The sequence below is a fragment of the Pteropus alecto genome, unplaced genomic scaffold, assembly GCF_000325575.1.
Source record: "Pteropus alecto unplaced genomic scaffold, ASM32557v1 scaffold239, whole genome shotgun sequence".
NCBI lineage: Eukaryota > Metazoa > Chordata > Mammalia > Chiroptera > Pteropodidae > Pteropus > Pteropus alecto.
The window spans coordinates 756,328-778,038 of NW_006494613.1; the positions used below are offsets into that span (position 1 = coordinate 756,328).

The 21,711-nt window shown below is 35.0% G+C and overlaps 1 protein-coding gene and 1 pseudogene across 2 annotated transcripts in view; both read right to left on the minus strand.

The window, feature by feature from the left end:
* Window positions 1–1,684, minus strand: part of ANKUB1 (ankyrin repeat and ubiquitin domain containing 1) — a 36,092-nt gene extending 34,408 nt beyond the window's left edge. For both annotated transcript variants that reach the window (XM_015600172.1, XM_006926209.2), the window contains exon 1: window positions 1,153–1,684. Coding sequence is in view for 1 of the 2 variants with exons in the window: in XM_006926209.2 (XP_006926271.1) it covers window positions 1,153–1,242 (90 nt within the window). In the remaining variant the exon portion in view is untranslated. The remainder of the gene's footprint in view (window positions 1–1,152) is intronic.
* Window positions 1,685–12,928: 11,244 nt separating this feature from the next.
* On the minus strand, window positions 12,929–13,042 carry LOC102893803 (annotated as a pseudogene).
* Window positions 13,043–21,711: the final 8,669 nt, after the last annotated feature.

Consider the following 21,711-nt stretch of genomic DNA (forward strand, 5'->3'; position numbering starts at 1 on the left):
TCCCAAAGTTTATGGATAGAATTTAGATGGGATAAAACTATAACTCATTCTTATTAATTCCAAATGAAGTTGAGATTTTCTTTCAGTTATGGATGTAGGCAACAGTAGCTGGCTGTACCTGTGACTTTGTCACTGAAAGGAATCACTGATATTTTCATATCACATTATAGTTACTGCAGTTATCTCAAAATATTATACTGATCACTACTTTGAAATTATAATAGTTATCGGATACACTGCTAGAACTTGTTAATGTTTTAATAAAGAAGCCCACATATCACTATATCATAAATGTATTTTCTAATCTTTGAAAATTATATTTCAGTATAACTGGTTTCCTTTTCTTTGTATGTATTTATTTTATGCATTTACAGACATTCTAAGAAGGAGTCCATAGGCTTCACCAGATTACCAAAGGAATCCATGCCACATAAAGGTTAAGAGCCTCTGTGATCGAAGATCTAGATTTCAGTGATCCCAGTAATCTATCGAATATCATGATTCAGTAAATGCTCCTTATGATCATTTCCAAGTCAAATACCATTTGATGGTCAAAACTTAAATATTTGTCCTAATTTTCCATTTTAGAGTAACTGTTTATATAAAGTTTATAAGATAAAGTTATTACACCCAAATTGTTCTTATTCTGACTTTGTGATCCTAGGTAAGATGCAACCTCTCTGAGCTTCATTTTCCCTGGATGCACAATGAAGATGTAGCCCAGAAGTTCTCCAAAATCCTCTCTATCTCCCAAATACTTTGGTTATTTATAGTTGCTTGCTCATCAAACAAGCCATCTATCTGACAACTGGCACACTCCGTTTATATAGCCTAGAGTTTGTTTTGCTTTTTATGAAGAATTGCAGCAATACTATATGGCCCATGCAAAACCCACAGATTTCATAAAGAGAAGTTTAACGATTTTTTCTCAAGAAATTACTGATTCAGTTTGCTTTCCTGTCTAACACTTCCATAGTTACTATCTTCTTATCAAACTATAGTGTAAGCAAACGATGATATTTTGAAATAGTTTTAGTTCCCCATTTGCTGAAAATGTATCCAAAAATATAATCTCTACCCCATATGCAGTTTAAACTTCACTGCATAATTAAAATTAGTATGCATTTTAGTGGCTTAGCGAAAAGTACATACCTTTATCATCAGCTTGACAGCCTCTACGGTTTCATCTGTTGAAACTTCGAATGGTTCAAAAGAGCCCTCAAAGGCTATGAAAATCCTCATTTTCTCAGGGAAAAAAACAAAAAAACAAAAAAACTTTTTTTCAAATATCCTGTTGGATAGTTGGAAAAATTTCAATTCACAATTAAGGATGAAAATTATGAGCAGAGTTAGCGGTTACTGTCTAGCCTCGAAAGTAAGTTAAGAGAATGTGAAGAGACAGGTTCGCAGTATCACGGTATTGGGCAATACATATGGCAACTACATTGGAGGAAATGTTTCTCTGTTCGTGGCAGTAGTCAAGCTACTTTGTTCTTATATTACAGAAACCAGAAAGCTTGACAGTAGTTAGGGTAAGTGTGAACAAGAGTCCAGCATGTAATACAAAAACGCCACACATAAAATATACTTTTGTGATGTGATCACCATCTACTGACTCTTGAATCCATATTCACTTAGTACAGCTGATTGAAGGACCCTTCAAAATAGATATTTGATTGGGATGTCCAGCCATAGAGTGAAGCAAAACATAGTTGCTTTTATTGAATGCGATAATCCTGAAAGGTCTCTGCAAGTAACTCTTCGCTGAAGCATTCTGGTTTCCACAACAACTTTGTGTACTGTTCCCCATTGGTATTTCTAATCCTGCCACTGGGTACAGAACAATAACCACTTGCACCAGGGAGATGAATGTGTAGGTAACTGACTCTGTGGCTTTCCCTTCCCATCTCTGCATAATGGAATTTGCCCAATAGCAACACAATATAGTTGGCAGTTCTTTTAGTCTTTGCCTTTATGTTATTTAGAACAATTTCCCATTGTTATCTCCTTCAACTTCCTGAAACTTGTTGGTGGAAAATATTTTATACCCCACTCAGTAAATGACAAAGATATTAAGCACCATTACTCAAATTTATAAAGTAAGCATTTTACTTAGAACTTAATTCTAAGATTCTCCTCTGAAATCCCAGTATGATATACCTGGTTTAATGGTATTATGTCTAATTATTTTTTTCATATATGCAAATCTTATCTTCTTTCTGAAATTCTTCTTGATCTAGGATAGAATCCTCATCTTGCATTTCTTTTTATTCTTAATGACACTCAGCACAATGAGTCACATGGTAGGAGCACAGTAAATGTTAACCTGTTGATTGATTCTGTTCTGATTCTCAACCTGAGTTCCAACTATAAGAAATCTGAAAAAGTGGAAAACATAAAAAAGGCAAAGGATTTCATTGCAGAGCTAACTCTTTTTGCCTCATATTTTTCAAGTATTACAACATAATTATATCTTCTTATGCTGTCAACATTTTAATAGGAAGTATTTTAACATAAGGTATGATTAAATCTGTTTGGCATCTTGCCCACCCACATACCCTTCAGGTGCTGTGACTGTTGACTGCTAAAGGCTCATAGCTATACCCTCTTCTCCAAAGATCTGTCCTCAGTTGATAGGAGCTGACTTGCCAGGAAAACTAGGCATCTCCCTCAGTAACTGACTGCTAAGGGGCTATAAAAGGCCCACCTTCTTATCTTAAGGGGTGAAAATTCTACAAAAGATCCCTGTAGATCATGCTGTGGCTGGACTTTACCTGAAACCCACATCCTTCCTCAGCTCTCTCTTCTTCTCAATCCTGCTTAACTCTCTCCCTTACTAGTTTTCTTGAAGAGCACGCTCTAAATAATTGGAAAAGAGTAAGTAAAATTATCTCAATCATAGAAGACATAATTGTAAACCAAGAAAATCATGAAAATTAAAACTTTAAGATGCTACAAATAATGGAATTATTCAACTAAGTGGCTGTGTTTGAAATTAATATATGGAAATGAATAGCTTTCTAGAAATGAATGACAATATAGAAGTCATAATAAAAGAAAATACTCCATTTATAAAAGAAAAAAGATAATATTTTAGGAATAAACTTAGCAAGAAATACAGAAGAAGTGTATCAAATAATTGTAAAAACACAACCAATCAACATAAAAGACTTGAATAGATGGACCGGCATACCATTACCTCAGAAGGAAGTATCCAAACCATTAAATTCGTCAATTCTTCCTAAGTTACTACAGGTTTCCCCCACTATCCAAAAGTGGGCTTACAAGAATTTAGTGTATGATTAAAGTGGCGTCTCATATCAGTGGGGATGGTGTGAGGGAAATTAGATAGGATAAGATTAGCCTGAAAAAAAAGTAAGCCTATACTTTTTACCCACCTTCATGATAAATTAAAAGTGAATCAAAGCTTTAAATGTAAAAATAGAGCTATAAAAGCATTAGCCTTATAATATTTTTATGAGAAGTTTTTTTAGTCATCTCCAGTGATAAGATCTTTCTATGACAAAAAATACTGAAGCCATAAAAGAAAACATTGATAAATTCAACTATATTTTAAAAAATCTGAATGGTAAAAATCACTTGATATAAAGTCAAAGACAAATTAACTGAGAAAAATATTTACAACTGTTATAGATAAATATCAATTTTCTTAATTTACTAAAAGTACCAATAGATTAGTTAGGAAATGACCAAAAATTAAAACAGTTCAAAGAAAAAGAAATACAAGTGGCTTTCAAATATTTATATATGTTTAACTCATAATAGAAGAAATGTAAATTAAAACTATAACATGATGCTATTTTTTACCAAGAAGTTTAAAAAGATCCAAAGTTTTATGACATGTTTTTGCTGAGTCTCTCTCATCATACTTTGCCGTAGGGAGTGTAATTTGGTACAATTCCATATAAAAGAAAACTTGGTAACATATTAAAATTACAAATGCTCAGATTCCTTGATCTACCAATCCATTTCAAGGACTTCATTTTTACAAATACGTATGCCTATTTTCAAAATGACATAGGTACAACATTATTCATTGCAAAGCTATTTGTAAAAGCAAAAGATTAGAAACATCTTCTATATCCATCAAGGGTGGACAAATAAATTATTTTTTATTCATACAATGTTATACAGCTATAAAAAAAGATAAAACATGTTCTTTCTATACCAGTATGGAAAAATCTCATTATATCATTAGGTGAAAAAAAATAAGGTGCAAAACAGAGTGTATAGTACATTGCCATTTGAGGAAAACAGAGAGAAATCATATCTATAGATATGATATGTGACATAGATAGTTTGTGTGTACCTCAAAATCCTTGGAAACATACTCAGGAAGCTAGAAACATGGTGCCTGTGGAGAAGAGACTTAAGTAACCAGGAATCAAGGATGAAAACAATACTTTCACTGTATTATCTTTTTTTAATTTTTTTTTTAGAGAACTTCTAGGTTCACAGCAAAATTGAGCAGAAAGTACAGTGTCTCATATCTCCAAATGCCCCCTACCTTCACACATTACAGCCCTCCCTTCAACAAAATCAAAAACTGAATGGTTTATTTGTTACAATCGATGAACCTGCACTGACACATCATCATGGTGTTGTGCATTTTATGAGTTTTGATAAATGTGTAATGACATGTATCTGCCATTGTAGTATCATATAGAATAGTTTCACTGCCCTAAAAATCCACTGTACTATGTTATTCATCCCTTCTTCTCCACTACTAACCTCTGGTAACCACTGTTTTTTTTTTTTTTTTTTACTGTCTCCATAGTTTTGCTTTTTCCAGAAAGTCATACAGTTGGAACCATACAGTGTTTATCCTTTTTCAGATAAGCTTTTTTCACTTAGTAATATGCATGTATTTTCATTGCTTGATAGCTCCTTTCTTTTTGGTGTGGAATAATATTCTATTGTCTAATGTACCACAGTTTCTTTATTCATTTACCTATTGAAGGACATTTTGATTGCTTTCAAGCTTCGGCAGTTGTGAATAAAGCTGCTATAAATATCCATGTATGGTTTTTTGTGTGGATGTAAGTTTTCAACTAATTTGAGCAAATACCAAGGAGTGTAGTTGCTGGATGGTATGGCAAGAGTATGTTTAGTTTTGCAAGAAACTGCTAGAGTGGTTGTATCATTTTGCATTTCCACTATCAATGAATGATAGTTCCTCTTGCTCCACATTTTCATGAGCATTTGTTGTCGTCAATGTTTATATTGTTTCTGTTCTTTTAAATTTTGAACCATGTGAATGCATTAGCTCACCAAAATTTTAAATGAGAAATAAAATACAATAAAATGGAACAAAAAAAGCCTAACTCAGTCTCTTCTAGAGGCCTTCTTGATCTCCCCAGGAAAGTTGACCTCTTTCTCTATTCCTTAGCTGCATCATTCATTCTTTAACAATAGGACCTTTTACACTGCATTTCATTATTACATCAGTGTCAGCCTCCCCCATTAGACCGTGAGCTTCTCCATGGACGAGTAGTGTCTTAATCACCTTTGTATACCCAGTGGTTTAGCTTAGTTCCTTGCAATGGCTGAATAAACAAGCTAGATTATTGTAGATTAGTAACACTAAAAGTTGCCTGGTAAGAATGAAGGAGACTAGAAAACTCTCTTAGCAATCTAGGGAGAGCTTGAAATGATAAAAAGATTAGACTTGAAAATGTTTTGTTATAGTCTAGGAACAGCTTGCTTTTAGCATCTAGAGGCCCTTTTTGTTCTTTTTCTAAGAGCTTTTGATTTATTTAGCATATTGAGTGCCTCTTACATGCAATGGAATATACTAGGTCTTTGGAAGACTTGGTGATGGATGTGACCTTAAGGGATTTGCCATGAGTAGAGAAGATGGTAGCTGTCCAAAAAGCTAGACCAGAAAGTATATTATAGGATGAAGTGTTATGAGAGGTACAAACAATCTAGATGGTAAGAAAGTGAGCACAGATTTGATCTGCGATGAAGATATACTGTTTATTAATTTTCTTAATTCAATACATATACACTGAGCCCCTACTATGTGCCAGGCACTGTTCTTGTGCTGGATCACTGCAGTGAACACGACACGGAGCTTCCAGTCTAGTGTAAATGTGTGCATGCGTTTAGGGTACAGGAAAGGTTAAGGAATGGGGACAGGGGAGAAAGACAATAATTAAACAAGCAATAAATAAATAAGCTTTGTCTAAAGAGAATGATCAGATAGTAGGGATAAGCATAGAAAAAGTAGATAAAACAAAATGTAGAGAAACAAGAAAGGAATTTCTTACTAACTAGAAATAATGGTAGAAAAGCATTAGGTTAAATGCAGGGAAAACAAGTAGGAAGATGACACATACCAAGGGAGAGAAAGAAAAATAATGTTACAAGGAGATCTGGACCAGAGTAAAAAGAAGTATGTCACAATCAGTGACTAATATTTTAGTCCTTTGATATCTCATACATTCAAAAGGTGGATATAAGTTCCTTGGTTTTTATATCTGCACTTTAAGTCATGGCATTCTGCCTGTTATAGTTAAACTCTTTACTTTTGGTTCTTTTAAAAAGCTCTGAAATAATTACATGTTTTAATTGACTTTAAAGTATTTTCTGATTTATGATATGTTGATATAGGTCATACATGTTATATGATATATACAGAACAATAAAAAATAGAATTTTATGTCACATGGTAAATAGTATCGTAAAGGAATGCTGAATGATTGGTGGCCCTTTACAATACTGGTCATTTTAGGAATATCAGCTTTGGTATGAAAAGTGCTTAATGCTGATGCATTGAGAAAAAATTGATAGCATCTGTTTTTAATATACAATTAGGCTTTTATTATTGTACCTTTTAAATTTGTCACTGAGTTCTATTCTAAGAAAGTATAAGTGTGTATTTGAATCACCTGGTGATCCTCTTAATATGTGGATTCTGATCAAGTAGTTCTAAAGTAGGCCCTAAGATTTTCAATTCTATCAAATTCTCTGAACTATACTTTAAAAATATTTTTCAATTTTAGTTGACATCCAGTGTTATTTTATATGAGTTTCAGTTGTGGACAATACTGTAAATAACAAGGAACTAGAAGCTATATGGAGATTTTTTAAAAAGTAATTGTAAAAGAGATTTTGACCCATCTGCCTCCTAATTTAACACAAAGAAAACCAGTAGAAAAGTATTCTTTAAAATTCCACTAAAAGTAGTCTTACAAAACAGTGATTTCAATCTTGCATTCTTTAATTTTCTTGAAAATTATAAAAGTAAGATACAAACAAAACAATCTATTGAGATATGACTGATGTTAATAAGCATTTTTTACTTATAGATCAATAAAAGTAAAATGAGTTAACTTCAGTTTAAAATTTGTGAGTTTTTAAAAGTCATATTTATTTAAAAATTTTTTTTAGTAAATAAAACGGTACAAGCTTATTTTGACCACAAAGCTTGCTTCACATTTTTCAGCCTCCCAAAATTTAAGACCTAGTAATCTCTATTTAGAATATGAATTAAATGTGATGATTTACTGTGTCCACTACCACTGCTGAGTAGCCCTTGCTAATTGTAAAAGCCTTTCATAGAAAGCACTTGCCTGTAGTGCCAGGTTGGACCTTATGTTGCACTAGGCCAGCTTTTTGAAAATAAAGACAAGTTTTGAAAAAAGGAAATAATTTTTTTGTCTTTTTATTTTATTATTTTATTTTTATTTTTCAATTACAGTTGACAATCAATATTATTTTATATTAATTTCAGGTGTACTGCATAGTGGTTAGACAGTTACATAATTTACAAAATGATTTCCCCTGATTAGTTTAGAGGCATCTGGCACTATACATAGATGTTACAATGTTATTGACTCTATTTCCTGCACTATACTTTATATCCTGGTGACTACTTCATTACTACCAACTTGTACTGCTTAACCCCTTCACCTTTTTCACCCAGCCTTCCAAACCCCTTCACATCTGACAATCACCAGTTTTTTCTCTGTATCTACGAGTCTGTTCTGTTTTGTTTATTCGTTTATTTTGTTCTTTAGATTCCACATATGAGATCATATGATATTTGTCTTTCTCTGTCTGACTTATTTTACTTAGCATAATACCCTCTAGGTCCATCCATGTTGTTGCACATGGTAAGATTTTTTTTCTATGGTTGAGTAATATTCCATTGTACATATGTACCACTTCTTTATCCAATTGTTGATGGGCATATAGGTTGCTTCCATATCTTGGCTATTTAAATAGAGCTGCAGTGAACAGAGGGATGCATATATCTTTTCGAATTAGTGTTTTGGATTTCTTCAGATAAACTCATAAGTTAGTTCTATTTTTAATTTTTTGAGAAACCTCCATGCTGTTTCCTATATGGATGTATTAATTTACAATCCTATCAGCAGTGCCCTAGGCTTCCCTTTACTCCACGTTCTCACCAATACTTGTTGTTTGTTCATCTGACGAGTGTTAGGTGATATCTCATTGTGGTTCTAATTTGCATTTCTCTGATGATTAGTGATGTCCAGCATCCTTTTATATGTTTATTGGCTATCTGTATGTCCTCTGGAGAAATGTCTATTCAGATCCTCTGCTCACTTTTTCATTGGATTCTTTGTTTCTTAGGTAGTAAATTATATGAGTTTCTTATATATTTTGGATTTTAATCCCTTATCTGATGTATCATTGGTAAATGTCTTTTCCCGTTCAGTAGGTTGTCTTTTCATTTTGTTTACAGTTTTCTTTGCTGTGCAAAAACTTTTTAGTTTGATGTAGTACTATTTATTTTTTCTTTTGAGGATTTTTACGGTTTCAGGTCTTACATTAATTCTTTAATCCATTTTGAGTTAATTTTTTTATATGATGTAAGAAAGTGCTCTAGTTTTATTTTTATTTTTTTGCATGTATCTGTGTCTAGCTTTTCCAAAACCATTTATTGAAGAGACTGTCCTTACCGCATTCTTACTTCATCATAGATTAATTGACCATATGGGTGTGGGTTTATTTCTGGGCTCTCTGTTCAGTTTCATTGATCTAAGTGTCTCTTTTTAAAGCCAGTACCATGCTGTTCTAATTCCTATAGACTTGTAGTATAGTTTGATATCAGGTAGTGTGATACTTCCAACTTTGTTTTTCTTTCTCAAAATTGTTTTGGCTATTTGAGGTCTTTTGCAGTTTCATATAAATTTTAGGATTATTTGTTCTAGTTCTGTGAAAATGGCATTGGTATTTTGATAGGGATTGTATTGAAACTGTAAATTGCTTTGGGTAGTATGGACATTTTAATGATGTTAATTGTTTCTGTTCATGAGCATAGTATATTTTTTCCATTATCCATGTCTTCTCCAATTTCTTTCTTCAGTGTCTGATAGATTTCTGAGTATAGGTCTTTTAACTCCATGGTTCAATTTATTGTAAGTGGAACTGTTTTTTAAATTTCTCTTTCTGATGGTTTGTTATTGGTGTATAAAAATGCAACTGATTTCTGAATATTAATATTGTAAGCAGCTACTTTAGTGAAATCATTTTATCAGTTCTAATGGTTTTTGTGGAATCTTTAGAATTTTCTATTCAAAATATCATGTCATCTGAAATTAATAATGACAGTTTTGCTTCTTCCTTTCCAATATGGATGCCATTTCTTTTCTTTCTTTCTTTCTTTCTTTCTTTCTTTCTTTCTTTCTTTCTTTCTTTCTTTCTTTCTTTCTTTCTTTCTTTTTGAGATTATGAAGAAGAAGAGGGATACAGTTATATAGCTAGGAATTGAACATCCATGCATATAGGTAGCACATGTGACCATAATCTCTTATAGAAATCTCTCTCTCTCTCTCTCTCTCTCTCTCTCTCTCTCTCTCTTTCTTTCTTTCATCAATCTCATTGCTGTGGCTAGGACTTGCAGTATTATGTTGGATAAAAGTGGACATCCTTGTCTTGTCCCTGTTCTTAAAGAAAAAGCTTCATCTTTCACCACTGAGTATTATGTTAACTGTAGGTTTGTCATAAATGGCCTTTATTATGTTGAGGTATGTTCCTTCTATCCTCACTTTGCTGACAGTTTTTATCATCAATGGATGTTAGATTTTGTCAAATGCTTTTTTTGCATCTGCTGATATTTACCCTCATTTTGTTTATGTGGTGTATCACATAATATCCACAAATATTGAACAACCCTTGCATCCCAGGAATAAATCTCATGTGATCAAGGTGTATGATCTTTTTAATTAATTGCTGAATTTGGTTTGCTAATATTTTGCTGAGGATTTTTATATCTATGTTCATCAGGGATATTGGCCTATAATTCTCTCTCTTTTTTTTAGTGCCTTTGTCTGGTTTTTCTGTCATGGTAATGTTGACCTCATAAAATGAGTTTGGGAGCCTTCCTTCCTCTTTAATTTTTTGGAATAGTTTGAGAAGGATAGGTATTTATTCTTTCTCGAATGTTTGATAAAATTCACCAGTGAGGCCATCTGGTCCAGGACTTTTGTTGGGAGTTTTTTGATTGCTGATTTAATTTCATTAATAGTTAGTCTGTTCAGATTTTCTGTTTCTTCTTGATTCAGTCTTAAAAATTGTATGTTTCTAGGAATTTATCTGTTTCTTGCATGTGGTCTAATTTGTTGACATATAATTTTTCATAGTATTTTCTTATCATCCTTTGTATTTCTGTAGTATCAGCTTTCACTTCTCTTCTTTCATTTCTGATATTATCTATTTAGGTTCTTTTTTTTCTTGATGAGTTTATCTATTTAGTTTACCTTTTCAAAGAACCAGCTTTTGGTTTCATTGATCTTTATTGTTTTTTGTTTGTTCGTTTATACTTTTTTTCCCTCTCTATTTCATTATTTACTCTCTGATCTTTATTGTTTCCTTCCTTCTACTCACTTTGGGCTTTGTTTGCTTTTTTCTTTTTTCTTTTTCTAATTCCTTTAGGTGTAAGGTTTACATTGTTTATTTGAGATTTTTCTTGTTTCTTGAGATAGGCCTATGTTACTATGAATTCTCCCTAAGGACTGCTTTTCCTGTGTTCCATAAATTTTGGGTCATTGTGTTTTCATTTTCATTTGTCTCAAGGTATCTTTTGATTTCTCCCTTGATCTCATTGTTAACCTATTCATTGTTTAGTATCATGTTAGTTAGCCTCTATGTATCTGTGTGTTTTTAAGTTTTCTTCTAGTAATTGATTTCTAGTTTCACACCACTGTAATCAGAAAAGATACTCAATATGGTTTCAGTCTTAAATTTATTGAGACTTATTTTGTGGCCTAACATGTGGTCTAATCTGGAAAATATTCCATGTACACTGGAAATGAATAGAGATTCTGCAGCTTTGAGGTGAAATTTTCTAAAAATATCTATGAAATTCATCTGGCTTAATGTGTAATTTAAAGCCACTTTTTCCTTGTTGATTTTCTCTCTGAATCATTTATCCATTGAAGTCAGTAGGGTGTTAACATCCCCTACTATTATTATGTTACTGTCAACCCCTTTCTTTATGTCTGTCAATATTTGCTTTATGTATTTAGATGCTCCTACGTTGGGTGCATAGATGTTTACAAGAGCTACATACTCTTGTTGGGTCCCTCTATCATTATAAAGTGCCCTTTTTGTCTCTTATTACAGCATTTGTTTTAAAGTCTATTTTGTCTGATATAAGTATTGGTACCCCAGATTTTTTTTCATTTCCATTTGAATGGAATATCTTTTTCTATCCCTTTTTTGTCTGTATGTTTCTTTAAATTTAATTAATTAATTAATTAAATTTTTTATGGTGACATTGGTTAATGAAATCCAATAAATTTCAGCTGTACACTTTAACAGTAAGGCATATAAATATTTACACTGTGTGTTCACCGTCCATAGTTAGATTTCTTTCTGTCACCACATATTTGACTCTCTTTACCCCATCTATCTCCCCGCTCCCCTCACCTCCTTGTGTGTGTTTTTTGATCTGAGGTGGGTCTCTTATAGGCAACATCTGTGATTACATGGATGGGTCTTTTTTCTTTTTTTTCCACCTCTTTTATTCCCCTCCACACACACACACTTCCATGGATGTTACCATTTCCCCTTAAGAACTGGATCTCTGAAGTTGGGGTGTCCCCTCCCGCACGCTTGTGGCATGCACCCAGGGCCTGGCACACTCGGGGGGCCTGACGCACCCAGGGTATGGTCCGTGGTTCCACCTGGGGTGCAAACCCAGGACCTTCTGCCTGCAAAGCAGATGTGCTAACCACTACACTACGGAGCCACCCCATGGATGGGTCTTGAGAGTATTATGCTAAGTGACATAAGTCAGAAGGGACAAGAACCATATGATTTTACTCATATGTAGGATATAAAACAGCAAGCAACAAACAAAACAAACCAACGAACTCAGAGACACGGACAACAGTATGAAGGTTACCAGCAGGGAAGATGTGTAAGAGGAGGATGAAGGTAAAGGGAAGTCAAATATACAGTGACAGAGAGAGACTAGACTCTGGGTGGTGAGCACATAGTGAAATATACAGTTGATGTATTATAGAACCCAATACATTTAATTTAAAAAATATAATAAAATCTATAATTTTTACTCACCCCTCCATTTGTCATTATTGTTTACTTCATGTGTGTGCGTTTGTCTCTTAATTTATTGTTGTAATTACACATGATCTTTCTACTTTTGTCTTTTGTTTTTTACCAAAATATATATATATATATTGGGGGAAGGGAGTAGAAAAGAAAGGAGCCCCTATACTGGGCCCTATTCAGTTTCTTGTTCCATCAGGTTAAAGAAGACTTTACGGAAATAAAAGTTGTTTGGAAAAATTCAGGTGTAGTTGATTTGTATGTTGTGATGCGTAGAAGGGATGAAGTGTGAAGACCCCTCACACCCTCCATCTTGTCTCAGACTATGTCCTGGAACCCTGGGGCAGAGAAGGCTCCACTTTTATTCCTGCTTTTTGGGATTGTTGATGGCCACATAGTGATAGAGAACAAAAAGCAGGAGAAGCGACACATCCAGCATGTTAGCGAAGATGGCAAGCTACACGTCTGTGATCATCCTGATCAGCTGGGTTTGGCTTCTCTACTTTTGTCTTTTAATGTTTGTACTAGATTTGGAATTGATCGATCTACTGCATTTGTTGCTTGCCTTTGTCGATGAGATATTTTTCTTTCCTATATTTTCTTGTTCTTATTTTGGATCTTATTTTTTCTTTTTTAAAACATCTCTTTAACATTTCGTGTCATACTGGTTTCATGATGATGAAATTCTTTAGTTTCTTCTTGTCTAAGAAACTCTCTCTCCTTTGATTCTAAATGATAGCTTTGCTGGGTAGAGTAATCTTGGTTGTAGATCTTTGCCTTTCATCACTTTGAATATTTCTTTACATTTCCTTCTGGCTTGCAAAGGGTCTTTTGAAAAATAGCTGATTGCTTTTCTCTATCTATTTTAAAAATTCTCTTTGTCTTTAACTTTTGTCATTTTAATTATTATACGTCTTCGGTGGGCCTCATTGGATTCATTTTGTTTGGGATTCTCTGTGCATCCTGGACTTGTATGTGTGTTTCCTTTACCAGGTTAGGGAAATATTAAGTCATTAATTTTTCAAATAGGTTTCAATCCCTTACTCTCTCTCTTCTCCTTCTGGTACCCTTATGATATGAATGTTGTTATGCTTTATGTTGTCCCAGAGTCCCCTTAAACTATTCTCATTTTTGAGAGGATTCTTTTTTTCTTGTTGCTATTCTGATTGGGTGTTTTCTGTACCTTGTCTTCCAGATTGCTGATTCAATCCTCTGCTTCAAGCAATCTGCTGTTGATTCCCTCTGATATAGTGTTCATTTCAGTTGTAGTCTTCAGTTCCGATTGGTTCTTATTTATATTTTCTATCTCCTTTTTTATGTTGTCTATCTCTTTAAGTTCTCACTGAATTATTCTATTCTACTCTCAAGTTCCGTGTGCACCCTTGTAACCAGTGTTTTGAACTTTGCATCCGGTAGATTGCTTGTCTCCATTTTGTTTAGTTCTTTTTCTGGGGTTTCATCCTGTTCCTTCATTTCAGACACATTTCTTTGTCTCCTCATTTGGGCTGGCTCCCTGTGTTTGTTTTTATGTATTTGGTAGATCTGTTATTTCTTCTAGTCTTGACGGAGTGGCCTTATGTAGGTGTCTTGTGGGGCTCAGTGCCACAGTCTCCCTGGTGACCTGAGCTGGGTGCTCCAGGTGTGTCTCTTCTGTGGGTTATGTGTACCCTCCTGTTATAGTTGGGCCTTGACTGCTGCTGGCATGTCAGTGGGTGGGGTTGACCCTTAGGCTGACTGGCTGTGAGGGCTGGCCACAACTATAGTACATGATTTGTTGTGCAGGGGTTGACCCCATAGAGAGGAAGTAGCATTAGCAAGGATCTGGTACCAGCCAAGTTCACTTCGCCATCATTTTGGTTGTGTAGTTTGTTAGGTGGGGTTCTAGTGAGTTTTCAAGCTGGCCACTGGGAAGGGCTATGATTTAGGCCCAGTGCAACTGCCACTTATGCAGGGCTTAGGGCTATTTGGTAGGAGCTACAAAGTGACCTGAAGTTGTTTGTCACCTGTGCTGAGATTGGAGGCCCCTGGGAGAGGTTAAGCTGTGAACTGAGGCTGGCAGCCACTTGTGCTGGGCTTATACACTGAGGCCAGCCACTGTTTATGGCATTTGTGGACTTTTGAGTGTGTAGCACAAGCTGAGGGTGGCTTACATTTGTGAGATTTGTGGGCCTTTGAGAGAGTCTGCAGCTCAAGCCTAGGGCACTTGTCTAGGGTTTGTGGTCCTTTGAGTGTCTGCAGCATAAGCCGAAGCAGGCTGCTTCTGTGGAGGAACCACTGGAAGAAGCTTGGGCTGGGCAAGCAAGTTGTCTGAGTCAGGGTCTCAGGGAATCACTAGGATAGGGGAACTATGTTAACTAGGTTAATAGAAAGCACAGATTTGGTGCCAGCTGGTTGGGAGGAAGGGAGCTCAACAAAAACAGTGGTACCTGCTGAAGAGAGCTTCTCTCACCCCTGCTCCTCCAGCCCTCTCCCTGAAGTTAGTCAGTTTAGTTCCTTTCCATATGTCCCTGGTGCTCTTTGAGCTGCTGCACCTGTGTGGAGCTCAGAGCAAGTGAGTTTGTGGGAAGGCCCTTTAAGGTCTGCGCCTTGATCTCTAGCAGCCCCTTGTCTCTCTAGGACATAAGCCCCACTGTTTTTCACAGCCAGGTGTTATGGGGACTCCTGTTCTCAGCACTGTTACCCGAGGCTGGGGAGCCTGGTGTGGGGCAACTCATCATTCCTCAAGGGAGACCGCCATAGCCGAGATATCCCTCCTATTTCTTAATTACCATACTGTGGATGTGGGACTAGCCCATTCCACATCTCTGCCCCTTCTACCCATCTCAACATGGCTTCTTTATATCATTAGTTATACGAATTCTGTTCAACTAGTCTTCAAGTGTTTCTCTGTGATGGTTGTTCTTTAATTTAGTTGTAATTTTGATGTGATCATGGGAAGAGGCCATCTCAGAGTTAATCTATTCTGCCATCTTGACTAGGAGTCCATGTTGTTCAGTTCTTTCTTAGTGTTCTTACTTGGCATTTGTTCTGTCTCGATTTCAACACCCAATGGTGTATGATCTGATGGGATAGTTATTTAAGGCACCTTGATCAAGAGGGTACACATAACCCACATGTCATAAGGTAAGTCAGTAGCAGGCTCCCCTCTCTGGAATTTGAACTGTTAGCAGAGTGATGAAAATGGCTGGAGTGGTACTTTCAAGATGAGAATGTTGATTCTGTGGGACAATTAGAGCTACTGGTTACTGGTCTTTAAAGACTGTACTTCAAGTGTCCTTTATTCCTGTGAGTATTCCTATATCCTTCAAATAAATTGCCCTTTTTTAACCTAAATTTACCAGAGTTGTTTCCTATGGCTAATAACCTAGGAATCCTCATTCTTTAAGTCTTAGCTTATGTCAGCTTTTCAGAGAGGTTTTAATGACAATCTTACACAATATAGCTCTCTCCTTTAATTCTCAAATTTTTTTTTCTGCATGTTAGGATAATCTTATAGCTTTTCATTTTTAATGTGGTGAATCATATTAACACATTTTATAATGTTATCTGACATTAAGGAATAAATACTAGTCATTTTTTAAAACTTTGCCAGTTTTAGTTTATTAGTGTTTTATTTGGGATTTTTGTGTATTCATTCAAAATGAGATTGGCCTATAATTTTTCTCACTTGTATTCTCCGTGTTGTTTTATCAAGGTTATACTACCTTCATAAAATTAGTTTAAGAGCTTTCCTTTTGATTCTATGAAACAGTTCATAAAAATTTTATTATCTGTTCCATGAGGGAATGATGAACTCACTTTCAAAACCTTCTAGAGTTGATTTTTGAGGGGGAGGGTTGCAGATGAGTACTGTTTAAATTTCCTTTTCCTGCTTATGTTTTCTACATCTTCTTAGGTGTTTGGTAAGTTAAACTCCTTTTTTTGGAAATTGTCCATTTACTATTTTTTTCACATTTATTATCTAAGGCTATTTATAGTTTTTACTTAGAATTAAAAAAAATTATAGTGAAATCTAATATTCTGGTCATGCCACTTTGATATTTGTTGAGATTTGTGTTACACCATAATATACTGCCATTCTGGGCAAGATTCTATGTGTGCTTGAAAATAATGTTTACAGGGTTCTCTATGTGTGCCCTGTGTTGTTTAATTATTCTATATTCTTACTAATTTTTTGTCTGCTGGATTTATCAGTTAAAATGGTATATAAAATTTATCAGTTAAAATGGTATATAAAATTCTGCTATGATTGTGGATTTGCCAACTTTTCTTTGTAAGCTTGTCAATTCTTTCTTTAAATATCTTGAGGCTATGTTTCTACATGCATATTGGTTCGAGATGCTCATAAATTCTTTGCAATTTTTTATTATCATTTAATAATTTGATTTATCCTAATAACTGTACTTTTGACTTTAGGTCTGTCTCTTCCCTCCCCCCACCTTGCTAGTAATACAGCTATACCAGCTTTCATTTGGTTATTTGCTTTGCAAATCTTTCTCCCTCATTTTTACCATCAACCTCTCAGTGTTTTTAAGTTTTAGTATTATGTCATGCTGAAAGAATATAGCTGACAATCTATCTTTTAACTGGCAAGTTTGCTCCATTTACCACTTTTAGAGATTATTGATATGTTTCTTCTATCTCATTTCGTATTTGCCATCTATAATACCTTTAATTTGTTCCTTTCCCACCCCTTCTTACCTGCTTTCTATTGAGTAATTATGTTTTTAATTTCCTTTTTAAAACCTACTGGTTTGAGGATTATACATAATTTCTTTTTTCTCCATACTTTCTTGCATCTCACCCTTTCTTTTTAGGTTCAATTTTCAACTTTTTAAAGACATCCTTTAGAAGTTCTTTCAGTAAAATTTTCTTAGGAATAAATGCTGTTTTTCCTCTGAAAATGTCTTTATTTTGCCCTCAAGTTTAAATGATAGCTTAACTTGACATACAAGTCTAGGTCAACTATAATAATTATTTTATTTTAGCATTTGAAGATTTTGTTTTCATTGACTTTCAGTGTCTTTTGTCGCTGTTGAGGAGCTAGTCTCTATTCCTTATAAGAACAATACTTTTTTTTTTCTGCTTAGGTACTTTTGTTTTTCTTCGATCTTTAAATTTCACTACAATGTACCTCGATATGAATTTATTTTGTGTTTCTTTAGGGTATATTCCCTGGATTGAAATTATTTTTCAGCCTTCCTAGGTAAAGCCAATTTGTTTCCAAAAGTGACTGTATAGATTCCTACTTCTGAGTTATGATTTTTTGTATGCATATTTTGTAATACCTTTGCTAGAAAATAGAATTCCTTTGAATGTCCAAAACAAGAAAGGAAAAGCTGAAATTGTGTGTCAGTCACTTTAGATATAAGAGAGGGGGAAACAACTCATCAAGGGAAATAATGACCAGGTCATTTTTTAAGGCATTTAACTTTAAACAGACATGTTTTGGGTCTGAAATTTCTCAATTACTTGAAAATAAACTTTTGAAAAGCCCTTCTGACTGATACCTGGTTTTTTGTGTTGTGTACCTTTTGTTACCATTTGGGCCATCCAAAATCCACCGTCACCCCAGCAGCATTGAGGGGTTCCTCGGTTCTTCCCCACTAACTCAGTAAAGAATTACAGGTCAGCGAGATTTAGAAAAAGTAAGGTTTATAGAAAGCACAATTTTAAAAGGAGACAGGACATGCCAAAGAAGGCTGCAGCCCCGTGGAATTTGGAATTTGGGACAAATGATAGAGTATGGTCCAAGAGAGAGGCAGGTTTCAGCGAAGAGAGCTGTAACCTCATGGAAGTAGGGAGGTCTGTATTATATTAGGACTATGATGGGAGGTTACAAAGGTGATCCTAGGTGATTGGCATGTGAGGTCATTTTGATTGACATTTGACTGTTTTACACCTCTCTGCCTACTGTGTATGCAGTTACCTAGAATTTAGTCTGTTATAATTAGATTCATGAACTTCTAGGCATAGGCATGACATTATAATGTTGGTAATAATGAGGCTGAGGTGAAAAGAAGGTCAGAGTAGTCCTTACTTCCCAAGTGTTTGTGGCCAGATTAAATCAGCTATAGATTTATGGCCCTTCATTCTTTTGTTCCTCAGGATTCAGGGTTGATTTATAACTATAAAATGGGTGTTTCAGGGAGGTCCTTAAGGGAGGTCTTCAAAGGAAGTTTCTATGGTTATAGAGCTGGGTCTTCACTCCTATTTTCATGACTACCTAATTACCTAACACTTTCACTTACTATCTTACAAAATAAACTTATTCATTAGCTTAGAACTTGGTAAAGAAACGGGAGTCTCTTCTAACGTTTGACCAAAAGTTTCCTAAAAGTTTTTAGAAGTTCTCTTTAATACTTTTTCAAATGTACCTACTCCATTTGTTGAGGTAAGAAATGTTGAAACCCATAGAGAAATTTTATAAGCGTTTATATTTGAGCCAAACTGACAATGATGTTGGGAAGCAAGATCTCAAACGCTTCTTAGACTAACAGTTTTGTGGTTTCTTCTATGCATTTGAAATTAAGAAGGGAAGTAAGGAAAATAGAAAGGTTAGAGGAAGCAAGGAGAGGGGATAGATTACAGGATAGTTAACAAGATTTTGTGCCCTGCAAAGGGTATTACTTCCGGCATTTCAAAGGTGGGTTAACCTAGATGCACAAGAACAATTAACGGGGCTTGCTTAAAAACCTTTCACTAAAGAAGTTATATGACTACTCACCATGACAGTTCCAGTTAGGAATTCATGATCAGATCACCCTATGAAGTTACCTTTTATAGAATCTCTCTCTTTTTTTTGTCCACACATAGCATTCCTGTGGATTCTCTATAGATTCTATTCTTTAATCACAGTAACAATTTTATTTTCTTCTTTTCAAAGTGAAAATAGATTTTTATCTGATTCTAAAATTACCTTTAAAAAATTCTAAATATAATAATGCCTAGAGACAAAAGTTAAATGTCTCTGGTTGATCTTAGCGCTTAAAGAGACTGCCTGTATTCATATTTTAGGGAGAACTATTTCTAGACCATTTTAGACAATTAGGTAATTGAGTATTGTCACCAAACTCAAGCGGTTCATTTTGCCTGCATATGTCAAAGCCAAAAGACATATAAACAAGAGTTTGCAGCGAAGAAAGTAAAGATTTATTTAAGGAAATGGCACCAAGCCCGGGGACACAGGTGAGCTAGTGCTCAAAGACTCGGCTCCCAGTGGCGTCCAGGAGATAGGTTATATGGGGGAAAATTCCTTAGTCATGGTAGCTAAGGGAGTTGGGATTGTGGATTCTACTGATTCGTTAGGGCTAGGGTAGGAGGCAGTTGAGCATTGCATCAGATCCTGATGTTAGTCATGGTTTGTTCTGTCCGGTTTCAAGGGGATGCTGGTAGGGAGGGTCCTTGGCTTTCATGGGTGTGGAGCTGCAAGATGTTATCTTTAGTTTGATCAAACTGTTTCTGTGGTCAACAGATCTGAGCCTTTGTTCCTAAGACTGCTTGATGCTGAACTAAGGGCTTAAAGATTAAGGGAGTGGTCTTGGCAGTATGCAGAAGGATGAGTAAAGAAAAGAAGCAAGTGAGCCCAAGGCCAGTTTGAATCAAGGAGAGAAAGACGAGAAAAAGTCATTTTAAAGAAGTAAAGATTTGCTCGATTTCAGTATCTTGTTTTTTAGTTGTTGCTCTTACAATATTTTGGAGGTAGGAAATTCTACAATGTTACATGTTGTCTGTACTTTTAGGAGGTTTTAAAAAGAACTGTCAAACACAAAGTCCTAAATGCTAATTTTCTTTTATTTGTTTTTATAAGGAGAAAATTAGCGGCTATTAGTATCATGTGCCATGTTAACCCTTATGTTCTTGAAAACCATAATTAAGATATCTATCAGCTTTGCTGTCTAACCTACTTTTAAAAAGGTAGTATGTTTTTCCAATCTATTTTCTTCCAATTTGCCTTCATTCAACACAGTGCGGAGAATAAATGCTTCTGCAGGGTGTAGTACCATTAGTCTGCCTAAATGCAGTACAAATAGCATATTACCTTGTTCATAACTGAAAGAACTATATCAATGTGATCTGAAGAGCAGAATAGTCAGATTAAAATGTTCTATTCTCACGGTGCCTTTATTTAAATAATAAACCTTTTTATTCTTTTTTTTAACCTGTAATATGTGAAGATTATTATTTTTTGCCTTTTTCAATGTCATACAAGAAATCTGACTATAAAACCAATTTGAGAATTTAATGAAGAAATGCTTATAGATATTGTAGCTATGTTTACACTTAATTACACTAGCCTTCATAGTAATATTCCCAATTTTGACTTTTATTTATGACTATCTTAAAAGCTGGACTGTTTATTAAGTGTTAAATATCTTTACAACTGGTGAAATTTAAGAATATATAGAATATATAGTCATAGAATACATAGAAAGAAAATGATTTTGATGCCCTACATTTGTTCTTGTATTGTAACTGGACTTAAAAATTTTTTTTGTATTTAAATTTTATTGTAGTAGGTAATATTCGCAAGATTCAAAATTCAAAGGCACAAATGGGTACACAGTAGGGCAAGAGTCTTCCTCCCATTTCTGTGTTCCAGCCACTCAGGTCTTTCCAGAGCGATCAAGGTTACAAGTTACAGCCAATGGTATTCCACAGGTGTTCTCTGTGGTAGCCCACTCTGGGTCCAACTATGTTTTAAAGATGAGGTTGAAGAATGTAAAGGCCTTTTAAAGGCGTCCTATTTTAAAATAAGGCGCCGTATTTTGAGGCAGAAGCAAGACCAGAATCTAGGTCTCCTGGTATTCTAATCTAATACAGGATTCTGCAATCTCTGCATTAAGCCCATTGCCTCTAAACTGGCTAGTGGCAATTGGTTTATCAGTGCGGATGATCTAATCCGGGTCATTTAAATCTCAAAGTAGTTTGGTTTAAGATTGGAATACCGGAGACAGGAACAGGGACGGGATAGTTTATCATAAGGGCTGTAGGGTAACAGATTTCTTGGTTCATCAAAAGGAGGCAAAAGTTTTTAAAAGGCTGACCTAGGGCTTAATCATACGGTTTGACTTTTGCTGAATCTCAGGATGGCGCGTGTCAGGCCCAGAGTGCTGACGTCAGCACGGCTCCCAGCCAGGCGTG